The sequence below is a fragment of the Clupea harengus genome, chromosome 11 (genome assembly GCF_900700415.2).
Source record: "Clupea harengus chromosome 11, Ch_v2.0.2, whole genome shotgun sequence".
Lineage (NCBI taxonomy): Eukaryota > Metazoa > Chordata > Actinopteri > Clupeiformes > Clupeidae > Clupea > Clupea harengus.
This window is the reverse complement of record NC_045162.1, coordinates 23,163,888-23,175,428: the sequence shown is the minus strand read 5'-3', so window position 1 is coordinate 23,175,428 and position 11,541 is coordinate 23,163,888. Positions and strand designations below refer to the sequence as shown.

The 11,541-nt window shown below is 41.8% G+C and overlaps 2 protein-coding genes across 7 annotated transcripts in view; one reads left to right on the top strand and one right to left on the bottom strand.

The window, feature by feature from the left end:
* flcn (folliculin) overlaps positions 1 to 7,148 on the bottom strand; it is an 8,780-nt gene extending 1,632 nt beyond the window's left edge. The window contains exons 1-10 of one of the 2 annotated variants that reach the window (XM_031576329.2): positions 7,035 to 7,148; positions 6,814 to 6,903; positions 6,401 to 6,607; positions 6,050 to 6,196; positions 5,606 to 5,827; positions 4,384 to 4,550; positions 3,273 to 3,364; positions 1,683 to 1,810; positions 718 to 831; positions 399 to 522 (exon numbers count right to left, since the gene is read on the bottom strand). In XM_031576329.2, the coding sequence (XP_031432189.1) occupies positions 399 to 522; positions 718 to 831; positions 1,683 to 1,810; positions 3,273 to 3,364; positions 4,384 to 4,550; positions 5,606 to 5,827; positions 6,050 to 6,196; positions 6,401 to 6,607 (1,201 nt within the window). In that variant the 5' untranslated portion in view covers positions 6,814 to 6,903; positions 7,035 to 7,148. Of the gene's footprint in view, positions 1 to 398; positions 523 to 717; positions 832 to 1,682; positions 1,811 to 3,272; positions 3,365 to 4,383; positions 4,551 to 5,605; positions 5,828 to 6,049; positions 6,197 to 6,400; positions 6,608 to 6,813 lie in introns of both variants that reach the window. The other variant, XM_031576330.2, reaches the window with a different exon arrangement.
* Positions 7,073 to 11,473, top strand: leng9 (leukocyte receptor cluster (LRC) member 9). Of its 5 annotated transcripts, none has more exons than XM_031576324.1 (7): positions 7,085 to 7,173; positions 7,676 to 7,705; positions 7,837 to 7,955; positions 8,683 to 8,812; positions 8,947 to 9,494; positions 9,847 to 10,241; positions 10,407 to 11,473. In XM_031576324.1, exons 3-7 carry the CDS (start codon positions 7,850 to 7,852, stop codon positions 11,040 to 11,042), a joined length of 1,815 nt encoding a protein of 604 aa, XP_031432184.1. In that variant the 5' UTR covers positions 7,085 to 7,173; positions 7,676 to 7,705; positions 7,837 to 7,849; the 3' UTR covers positions 11,043 to 11,473. The 5 variants fall into 5 exon arrangements, with proteins under 5 accessions (XP_031432185.1, XP_031432184.1, XP_031432187.1 ...); XM_031576327.2 differs by lacking the exon at positions 7,085 to 7,173 and having other exon boundaries at positions 7,246 to 7,705; positions 8,947 to 9,092; positions 9,168 to 9,494; XM_031576325.2 differs by lacking the exon at positions 7,676 to 7,705 and having other exon boundaries at positions 7,073 to 7,173.
* The last annotated feature ends 68 nt before the right edge of the window (positions 11,474 to 11,541 follow it).

Below are 11,541 nucleotides of genomic sequence, written 5' to 3'. Positions count from 1 at the left end.
GAACAGGTCCCTGTTTTAAGGTTGTATGCCTTTCAAGGCCCTGTGGGGACTTGGACGTTTCTCTTTTTTTGTGTTCAGTGTCACTTGAGTTGGAAAATGTATTTATGACAAAGCGCAGAATATAAAATGGAGAAGGCTCTTCCACATAACTACATTTTGATGGCTTACAAGAAGTGATATTATTAATCTCAAATGAACTTTCCCTCACTCGGCTTACTGCCTCAACAGGAGAGAAAATACAGATGGTTGACAGGGTTCTAAGGAAGTGGGAAATAGCAAGATGTCATTGGAAAGATGACCACACAGAGTCAACACTTATGATGGATGATGTATACAGACGGATCAGATCCAGAGAGGACATCCATGGACCTCTGCACATTATGGTATAGTGAGGGTACCTGATGAGCTGACATGGGCGGGGATGGGGACATCAGGGCTTAGGCCCAGGAAATTGCATCGATATGCCTCCTCGTACTTAGAGCTGTAGTATACGGAACGCACACAGCCGACAGGGAGCAATGCCTGCTGGGATAGAGGAAGACCATTAGGACATGGGTTATAAACTGGACAGATTCATAGGCAAGAACCTTAGAAGTCCCTGAGAACTGTTTCAGAGAGCCATTTTGTATTCTTCCATCTCCAAAGTAATTACAGTCATCCAACACCAACAGTGGTATTGTGCAATGATAGCTGACTTCAAACTGCTGATTGGCTGACCTTGAGCATGCTGAAAGCTGAATGGATGAGAACTGGATTGGCCCCCCTCCATATCACTTGGTTTCCCATAAGCACATGCCAGGCCAGTTGACGGAACTCTGTAGCTCCCAGGACCTGTTGACCAGTCAGTGTTATAGCAAAGTGAAAAAAAAGAGACACATATTTGACTATCTTCTTGTGTAGAACAGTGATAAATGCAGTGATAGTGATAAACGCAAACAACCGGATATCAGGGTCAAATGGTCATTTCCATAGGGTTCACCCTTTACTCTACATTAGATTACAAACTTGCTCTTTGCAAAGGGGTGTGCCAGATGTACAAATAAGAACACCTTCTTGGACTTTCAAACATGAAAAAAATTGAGGAAAGGCACATGGGAGATGTACCTTCTCTTACAGAAGCACTCTCTGCACACTCTTTGTGGAAAATTTTAAACATATATAGCTTGTTAATTAACCCTCATATATTTCAATGTATGTCTATAGTACATTGTCCTAAAGCCACTAAAGGCATGTCACATTGTGCATGCAGTCACAGTCTGTCACAAAGATTACAGATAAAATTACAATTATGTTTGTGTTAGCTTTGGTTGTAACCATATGTCAAGACCTGTGAGATTCATTGCTAGGAAGTCTCTAAGCTGCAAAACTGTAGCAAAAGTCGTAAGGTGTTTAGCATCTTATTTCCAGAGGGGTTTGTGTAAGGCCTCACAACCTTACATTTCAGGTCTGATGACCTGTCAAATGAATTAGCTCTCATGACAGACAAATTAGGGAGTCTGAAATATCAATTCATGAAAAGCTTGCCAATTTCAAAATGTTCCAAAGCTTGTGTAATGTGTAGCCCTCTTAAGGGAACAAATGTTTTTGGGAGACATGGTGTATGATATGAGACTAAGCCTGGTGCAGGTTAGTACCTGTACCCTGGATGTGCATGCACTTTTACGTAATCAGTATTTGGTTACCTGTCTTAAATGTCTAAGGGATTTGAACTTTGGCCCAGGTAGATCGTCCCCTCTTGAGTCGTCAAACTGCGGAGGTGTAGAACCACCCCCTTCAGCCCCTTCCCACACACTCCTCTCCTCCTCTTGCTCTGTGGACAGATTGTTCTCTCATTACAGGGGGCTATTTCGTGATCATGGGGCCTGATCAACTTCACCCTATTTTTGAGTTGAACCAGATGTCCGTCTGCTTTTTATTGATGTGAATGATCACTTTGAATGTAGCTACATGTGCACATAACTACTACAATAAAAAGTATTCTTGACATGTTCAGCTCAATTACCCTTAAGTGTACACCCGTTCAATAAAAAAACTGCATACAGCATTTCAATATTGGTAAAGGATGAGGGTAAACAAAATATGGGTCAGTAGTTCACTTGGCTGGTTATTCAACCAGATTGTAAATTGTAAATCGTAAATCACATTATTGCAGAGGTCTTAGGTCGGAGTTCTCCCTACTGCACGTATCATGAACACAGGACTAAGGAGAAAGCCCATTAGTGTTCCTCAGACGATCTTTAACTGCTCCCTCAGCTAGACTGCAGTATACACTCCCTCCCATGAAGCAGATGACATATTGTCATTATCCTCTGATGGTTACATAGCGTTCTACCACACTGCCTCAGTGACTGGGTTTGGATGCCATTTAAAGGGCGGTTCATTGCTACCTCAAACTGGTGGAATGTTGTTGCAGCAGGGCTCTTGAGAGGTAAATTCGTTTAAATAAGAAACTGAATGAAAATGGTGACCTCACATAAGAACTAAATCATTTTCAGACTTTAACCCTTTTAACCTAATTGTATCCACCTCTAGTCTGCAATGTCAACGCATAGCTATAGTAATGTTATTGCCAAACACAATCAGCATGATAAACTGATTTGACTTATTTAGCATTATTAACCTGATAGAGACAGAGAAAGGATGCACCTGAACCTGAACAGCTTTTGCACGACGTAGGCTAACCTCTAACCTAACAAATCAGACATGGTTTGGCTGGAAATAATGAGGTGAAAAAAGAGGTTAATGACATCATTCTAATGTAATAGGTGCCTCTGCTCTGGTTAAGCAAATGACACACACTGGCTTTGGAAGGATGCAATCACTGGAAATAAAATGTACGTACATTTTTATAATTGTGATGTAAATGTAAATTTGCATTGATAGCTGCTGGTTGTTTTCTTAAAAAGGAATCCACTCAGGTCTTACTTGCTTTGAGCATGCCATGACTGAATAATAACTCAGGTAGCAGGAGAAAAATGTTACTATGCAAGAAGTTCAGTCAAGGGTGCAGTGACCTTGCAAGTGACAGAAGCACCGAGCATTGACTGTGGCAGTGGAAGGGCTCTGTGGACCGGCAGTCTCCTCATTGCGGACCAGCGTTGGTTTGAGAACCAATTTAAATCATAACTGTATCTGTATCAACACCGCTATTACATGTATTCCATTACTCCCCAACACTGTCCATAGGGTATATTTGAACAGAATTCAGGCACTTTGCCCCAAAACTGTCTAGCATGTTATGGCAGGATAATGTGATGAAAATGTATATTCACCTGTCTGTCTTTCGATGAGTACCAGTGTGTCTTCTGTAGGAGCTCCTTCTAGGAGCTTTTCTGTAAGGCGACTCCCACAAGCCCTTAGCAACCTGCAGGAAAACAAGCATATCTGCACACATGCACGCGGAACTACAAAGATCGAACAAAGAAACATTCTTTCTGGCCCACACCCAAGTACACACTCGCACGCACAAACTCTTCTTTAGTTCATTACTGTCAGGGTTTCCGCATGAACTTTTACATTGATTTTGTGAAGGTCCCAGCATGAACTTTTATGTCATGTCTTATAATTATAATAATAATAATACTTTAAACTTATATAGTGCTTTTCTAGGTACCCAAAGACGCTTTACATAGGGCAAAGACAAACAAAACAAAAAACACAAAAGAGCAAACAAAACAAACAAACAGAACATTTTAGTAAAAAATAATAATAATATATTTTTTTTAAAAGCACTTATGTTCTGCTTGTGCCATGCCATGTTCTTTTGTTTGTCTCTGTCTACTATGTGCTTCTGTTTATTCCTAAGTTCTCCTGACCCTCACTGATTACATTAACTATTACATCTTGTTGCCGTTTGTCAGTGTTCTTGTTTAATCGTTCTTCGTATTTAAGTTCTGTGTTTGTCAGTGTCTTGTCAGTTTGTTGTGTCGTGTTTCATTTGTGGCTGCTGCTCTTAACCTTTTGCTTCTTCCGTTTAAACTTTCTGTTTTAGCCCCAGCCGTCTTCTTGTTTTTGGTATTTCCTGGTTCCCTGCTCTTGGTTTTTTAGTAAAGCATTTGTTTGCTTTAGCCTTTTGCCACCAATGTCTTGTGATTGGGTCCTCTCTGTGGAACTCTGTGGAAATGTGCTGTATTGTCTGGGTGAGCTTGTCTGTGATAAGGCTGACTTAAGGAGCAAAAGTCTAGCATGCAGACTGTGTTTGTGAGATGCTGTGTAGGACCTCATGTGAGTCCTATTTGCCAAAATGCAATAAAGCCTGGGTGTGCGCTCACATGGGTGATGTTCACAAACAGAGTGATGCCCACAGGCTACAGGTTGGACTGCTGCCACTCTGTGTGCGATTGTGTGCGCACTAGCGCATGAGTTTACATGGGTGATACTCACCAGCTAAATGAGGAGTGGAGGCTCTCCCATAAGTTGGGGTGCTGCGTGAGAGAGGACAGGGATCGGGCAGCGTTCCCACTCCTCTGGTGGGGGAAGACGGCTGGGGAAAACGCGCTGTTCATCCGCACGGCCCTCTGAGGACATACACACTGCTCGCTGTCAAACACCTAGAGGTCAGAGGTCACAGAGATAAAGGGTTACACATGTTCCAGACGTTAACGTCACCAGTGAGGGTATAGACTCCAGAAGTTCAGTTTGGAGTATTGAGGGCACATTAATTTAATCTGCTTGCACATTCCAGAAATTCAGGGAATTTTGGTACTACAACACACCTCTGGGTGGACAAGACCCTTGATAAAGAGCTTGCAGTAATGGAATTTTATTACAAAAGCTGATAAAAGCAGACAAGTAGAGCCTTTGAAGCTGAAGCACTGGGATATCTGCACAAAGAGATCACATATACAAATACTCTTCCTCTGAAGAAAACTTGTGTTTACTCAATGATACCCAAAGATATCTAAAGTCAAAACAATCCTGTTCTACTTAGTTTGGGATATTAAAAAAAGATCTTCACATTTCAGCTCTGTGGAAGATGAAGACGGATAATGTGACATGTTCAATTCAATTCAATATTATTATATTTATATAGCGCCAAAACAATAACATTGTCTCAGAGTGCTTTGCAGAGCCCAGGGCCTGAACCTCCCTGAAGCAAGCACAATGGCAACAGGGGCAAGGAAAAAATCCCTGTTAATAGGAAGAAACCTTGAGCAGAATCTCGGGTAGAGAGGTAGAGATAGAAAAGGAAGGGGAAGGGGCTTGTGGCAGAAGGGGAGGGGAGACAATCAGAAACATGGCAGATGAATTCATACACATACATGTGGTAAATGTACACAATACATACAAACATGGTATAAACATGATATCCATTATATGTAAGGTGGGCAGAGAGCATTCAGGTATTGTAGAACAGCTTAGTGGGCATACAGTGGGCTTGTAAGGTACGGGATGCGTAAGAGCACTCCTTCACAGTACAACATGCGCTGTCTGTAGCCCAGTTTCTGTAAACAGAGAATGAAAGTTATGTTTTTAAGTAGGCTTTTATCTGCTTCATGGAGTCATATCCCCCATTATCCTTACACCGCCCTCCCCTTGAGAGCTCACTTTGCCTCTCTCCGAGGCATAGTGAACTATGGGTGGTGACAGCAGTCTCATAGCTTGCCTTGAGTGCTGTGCTCTGTAGGCTCTGTATGGTGAGCCGGAGGTGGCGCAGCAGGAAGGGCCATGAGTTGATGAGGTAGATCCTGTCCATGGCAACCATGACAATGCTATACCAGCGCTGAAAGCCCCTTGCCAAGCTGTCCTTGATGAAGAAAGTGTGGGAGAACACAAAGCCATGCTGCTCATCACCAAAGAAGATGGGACCTTCCCTTCCAGGGCAGACCTGCGGAGACAAGTGGTAACGGAGAATTTTAGATGCATGTTGTGATGTTTATACTGAGGACATGCGAAACAGTAAACACTCATACTCATCTCTGGCATTTTTCATATGAGTAAAACACACACACACACACTCATACACACACACACACACACACACACACACACACACACACACACACACACACACACACACACACACACACACACACACACACACACACACCTCACAGCTGAGGCTCCGCACACAGGCTTGCCGAACCACACTGAAAAGTTGAGGTTGCCTGGGGTGCTGGTGACTCAGGAAGCGTATGCCAGTCTCACTGTCCACACTCACAAACCCAGGGTGAGATGCAGGCAGGGACCTACAGCCCTGATAATGATATAGAGAAAGAGAAAGAGAGAGAGAGAGAGAGAGAGAGAGAGAGAGAGAGAGAGAGTGTGTAAAGCACTAAACTTGAAAATAAATCAGAGAAGTTGAACTCACACTTGTGTGCAAACTAAACCACAGTGTACAAACTCAAGAGGCTATGGACCTCAAGCTAGAATATCATTCTGGCTCTCCACAAAAACTCACTTCACACATGTCAGCCCTTTGAGTGGCTGAGCTGTGGGCTCTCATGGTGAGTCCTTCTCCCTCTCTGTCTGCATCCCTGTCCCTTTCTCCTGGAATAGACTGTCCTGGCTGCGGAGAGGGGGATGGAGGGTGCAAGGCCTCTGTGCAGAACAGGGTTCGAGGGCCATGGAGTTCACAGAAATGGCAAAGTGCTACGAGGGCATTCATCTGGGGAATGATAGACACAATTAAGTTCAGGGTATGACGTGGAAAATAAAATTACATCATAATTTGCGTGTACTGGGTTGTGGCTTCCCACCCAAGTAGCAATATATATGGTGGAGCTGTTCGTAGCAATGTTGTATTGAATGTGCCTAACATGACAATCGTCTTTAGAACTAAATAAAGTTTTGACATAACTGGGCTACACTTACCTTCACTGCTCAATGCGTGGTATTGTTTATGATGTCATTAGCCTTGGGACATCACAAAAAGAACACAATCGGTTCGACTGTCAACTCCGTCTGTAAAAGTCATCGACAAACATACCGATCAAAAATTGGTTGACAAAAGTCACAAGCCTCATGTGTACTATCGTTCTTCAGCCAAAGCAGGTCCTCTTATTGTATGTTATTGTGTTCATTTTGTAGCATACTTCCTCAGCTGTCTTTCTTAATCATGTGATCTGAGGAGTCACGCGCTTTGGATCCGTAGACGTGCAGATGACTCACACGTCCCAGATTTCACACTGATGTCAAGCAAATGCAGAACAAAAGGAAAGTGTAACAGAACAAGTGAGTGGTTATCATGTTGGTCAGTAACGTTTTACGTTGCATTTGTAGATTTAAATGTGTTTATCGTCGTAAATAGCACCCTGATGTTGTGCGCGGTTCAAAAACTACATTTCCCATAAGCAAATGCTGCATGTCGTAAAGGGAAACAGTGCCGACAACCGTCATCTACTAGTGTAAATGCCGAAAGACTTCTAGCGTTGCGGTTAGAGTAATTTGTCTAAATGTCTATTTTATTGATGTGACATTATGAAACTGGGCAAAAACGTGCTACCACGATGATATCAAATGAACCCATTTAAACCCGATTTAAACTCATGTCTGTGTTTGTGAGGCGTGCATCTGTGGGCGTGCTCAAAGTGCAACATTACGCAAAGTGTTTTATGGCTTTCTTCCTTCATAAGTGAATCAGCCAAATCAAGTTTGTGTTTCATGGTAACTAGTCAACTTACAAAACCATTAGATCGTATTGAACTATTTTTGCTTCTTCCTATTGCTACGTTAGCATTACAGTTCAACGGAAGACAACGTAGACGTAAGCCTTTCGCTGTTTATTTACCTATCTTATTTCCTTGTGTGGCTAATTTAATGATGACTATTGCAATTTAGTTTCATGTAATAAATAGGTCCGTGAAAATGAAGTAAGGTTCTGCTTTGTTTTCAAAGTTTTAATCAGACCATGGCTACTGAGGAGAGTTTCTTAGCGGCAGAACAGACAAACTCTACCTGTTCTCTGCTACCTGATGATGCAATTGTAGTTAACGAAGGTACAATAAAAGAAGTAGGTAAGTGACTTGGTTGGCCTGTCTTTATTAAGTTAACACCCTGTTATATTATTAGTGAAGAACTGTGCTCCAAAGGGTCTTGTGAAGTTTCTTATGTTTTCGAGTGTAAATACGGTTGGTGGGCTAATTAGAAGCAGGGTGGGTGGTGATTTTCATATTTAAAAAAAAAATGGCAGGGCAGGTGGTTGCTCTGAAATGCTTGTCCACTGTTCACTGTTGCTACTCACTCTTCCAGACAGATTTCCTGTGTTTATTCCATATCTTCTGTATCCCTTTCACCATCATTCTTATTATGGAAAACTTGATAAATATTGCTGGCATTAATGGCCTCCTTGACAAGAATGTTTCTGCATTTTATGTTTCATTAGGCTACCACTGCCATCGATTCCTATAAAAATGTTGGCTCTTGAACATAAAGATAGAAGAAAATAATGTTTTCACCCTCATAGTTTTGTATCATAGTGTCATAGGAAGACAAGATTTAAAAGATAATTCCTTTTCATTTCATATATTCAAGATGGCGCTACAGCTCTATGTTTTACACATTACTATGTTAGACTGCACTTAATCATCAGCAGGTGTTCAATACACTAGTAGACACACAGAGAAAACACCCTATCCATCCCCTTTGTGCCAACCGTAATGACATTGTCATAGAGATGGTTAAATACAGGTAAATATTGATGTTGGTATATTTTTGTTGTTTTTGTTGGGCAATCTTTGACAGATTTGGCCAGACAGGAAGAAGCAGGTGCAAACCTCTGCAGGCACTTCCTGCGGGGCAGGTGCCATTTTGGAGACAGATGTCGTCTGTCTCACAGGTCTCTGTTTCACCTCCTAGCAACTGAGGCAGCACTGTAATAATCACCAGCATGCAGTCAATCATCATTTTCTCCCATAGATGCACAGTAGAAATAATGTATTTGTGGTGCAGGGCAGCTGTATTCTGTGCATTAGTTATAATGCATCTTTCTTTTATCTCTTGTTGTAGCATGCCTTCCTCTGACACTGTAGAGATCTCTAAGAAAGAACCGGAATGTTTGGATGGCTCAGAGAAAGAGGAGAAAAACAAAAGGAACAGGAAAAAAATGTCCAAGTCACAAAAGAAAGAGAAAACGACGGATTTAGAGAACAATGGTAAGACTTTACTTTCTGCATTTTCATATTCCTATACTTTCTCATCTCAAGACTCTCTCTTTACTTCCTTTTCAGAGCCACTAAAGAAGCCTCGAATGCGCACAGCTGATGATGTCATCAACAGAATCTTGTGGGACTCCACAATAGACTCTGCTGATTTTGTGGTGGGTCATTTAGACCGCTTCCTTGGAGTGTTGGAGAGGCCCTTTGATGATTTCTCATGGGACATCACCGTGGCCGACTGTGATTACTCAGAAGAATTGGCCCTCCCCAAACACAGGATCCAGTACTTCAACTACCGAGGGCAGCGTGTGTGGGATCGAGATAACCGGACTGACCGAGTCTTTGGCTCAACAGGACAAACTGTGATGCCCCCTTTTGGTGGTGAAGCCCAACATCAAGGTGAGTGGTAAATGTAGGTAAAATAAAAAAAAATTATGAACCGGAAGAACATACCTAGTTCCAAAACATAACATGTCTTTTTATAATTATTATTATTGTTATAATAATAATTATTATTATTATTAAAGGTATGACTGACCCACTTAATGAGGCAAGAAACTGTAACATAAATACATGAAATTCTCCTTTTCAGACACAGCTTTAAATAGTCCTTAACCCAGGGCATTGTGGTTCCAACAAGCGAAATATATATATATTTTTCATGTTTTTATATGTCCATTGTGCAGGGAGTGGAAAAAGCAGAAATTGACCATTTTAACATTCTTTTCAATGATAATGGTCTTTCTAACAGAAGATATCAGACAACAAGAGGACAACAATCTGGACTCTGCAGAACAACAACAGATGCCATACATGGAACGTGAAGAGAGCCATGAAAATTCCACTGAGGCACAGACGGGGGAACAAGACAATACAAGAACCAGAAATGACAGCACATGTAGAACAGATTCAGATGGGAGCCCTTTTAGAGCTCCAGGAGGTAACTCAGGAGGCAAAAAGCAAACAGGAAGTGAGACGTCCTCAGATGAAACCGAGGCTGGTGAAGAGCACTCTTTGGGGAATTTAACACAACAACTGTCAATCTCCCAGACAAACAATAAGATTAAAAGTGATGAAGAGCAAGAACGGGAAGGTGACTGGGATGGGGAAAAAGATAAAGAGCACCTGCGATCTCCTGAAAGACGGGTAAAAAGACGATTCATATACATGCACATACACTTATATACACTTTTATTATGCGTGGATGTATAAACCTTCCAGAATCATTGTCATGCATTATCATTAACTGTGTTCTTTTTTTGCACATTTAGCTTTTACAATGGTTCATCATGAATCCCTTTTCTCATTCAGGTCCTCTCCTCCGGAGAGCCCTCAGGTCCCCAGGAGCCAAGGCCAGGGCGAGTGAAATGCAGGCCCACTCACTTCATTGGCTTTCGAGTCGACTCTCCTGCCTCCCTCCACGCCTTCCAGCGCATTCAGGCAAAGGTGCTGGCCCACCTGCCCCAGTCAGAACCTCACTGGGTCAGCTCCGCAAAGCTCCATGTCACCCTGTCCCTGCTGTCTCTCTCTGGACCAGCTGAAGTTTGTGCAGCTGCTGAGCTGCTCCGGACTATCGTGAAGGAGCTGCGCAAACCGCCCATCTCTCTCACTTTCATTCCAAAGCTGAAGCATTTTGCTGGGAAGGTTCTGCACCTAGTTCCACAGCCTCTATCTGAAATCCAGACCCTGAATGCGCCCATTCAACAGGCCTTCAGAAAAAACGGCTGGTTGCATCGTGATTCCAGATCCCCGTCTTATCACATGACGCTGGCTAAGGTAGAGGGAGGTGATCGACCCTTTGAGAATGTGGGGGCGATAAAGTTAGGGAAGGACATCAACTTTGGGAAACTGGAGGTACAGAGGCTTTGTCTGTGTCTTTGTAAGTCACCAAGGACAGAGAGTGGATTCTATGAAACAGTCTGTGCAGTTACCGTCCCAGAAATATAAAAATGGGTCTTAAATCTTAAATCATATATTGAGACACTCCATACATTTTTCAGAAGAAAGAATTATTACTTCATATCTGATGTGTCTGTATTACTTGCCATCAATTTGATCTGAATTCAAGGGAAAAAAATATAATTAATTCAGATTATACTCTTAACTGGTTCAAAATCACTTTGGTCATAGTCATTGAGAACAGTGATGTTGAAAGGTATGTTAAAAATGCACTCATTTTGAAATATCTCAATGAAACATGAATACATATTTAAAGATACATTGAATAATTCTATACATATTTAAACTGTCTGAACTGCCCATAGATTTTGACATTAAAATATGTATGACTTGAAACATTATGAATTTTATGAACATTACATCAAGGCATTTGAAATGTGCTTTACAGACATTAAAATGAATCCCCTCTACAAACCACATTTTGAGCATCCATGTATGTTTCTTTTATCTAAATGATTATTGGGGAAATTACTTTAAATGTTCGAAT

Coding starts and splice junctions, on each gene's coding strand:
- leng9 (XM_031576325.2), top strand. CDS start 7,850: ATGGCTACTGAGGAGAGTTTCTTAGCGGCAGAACAGACAAACTCTACC. Junction 7,956..8,682: donor AGGTACAATAAAAGAAGTAG/GTAAGTGACTTG, acceptor AATCTTTGACAG/ATTTGGCCAGACAGGAAGAA. Junction 10,242..10,406: donor TGCGATCTCCTGAAAGACGG/GTAAAAAGACGA, acceptor TTTCTCATTCAG/GTCCTCTCCTCCGGAGAGCC.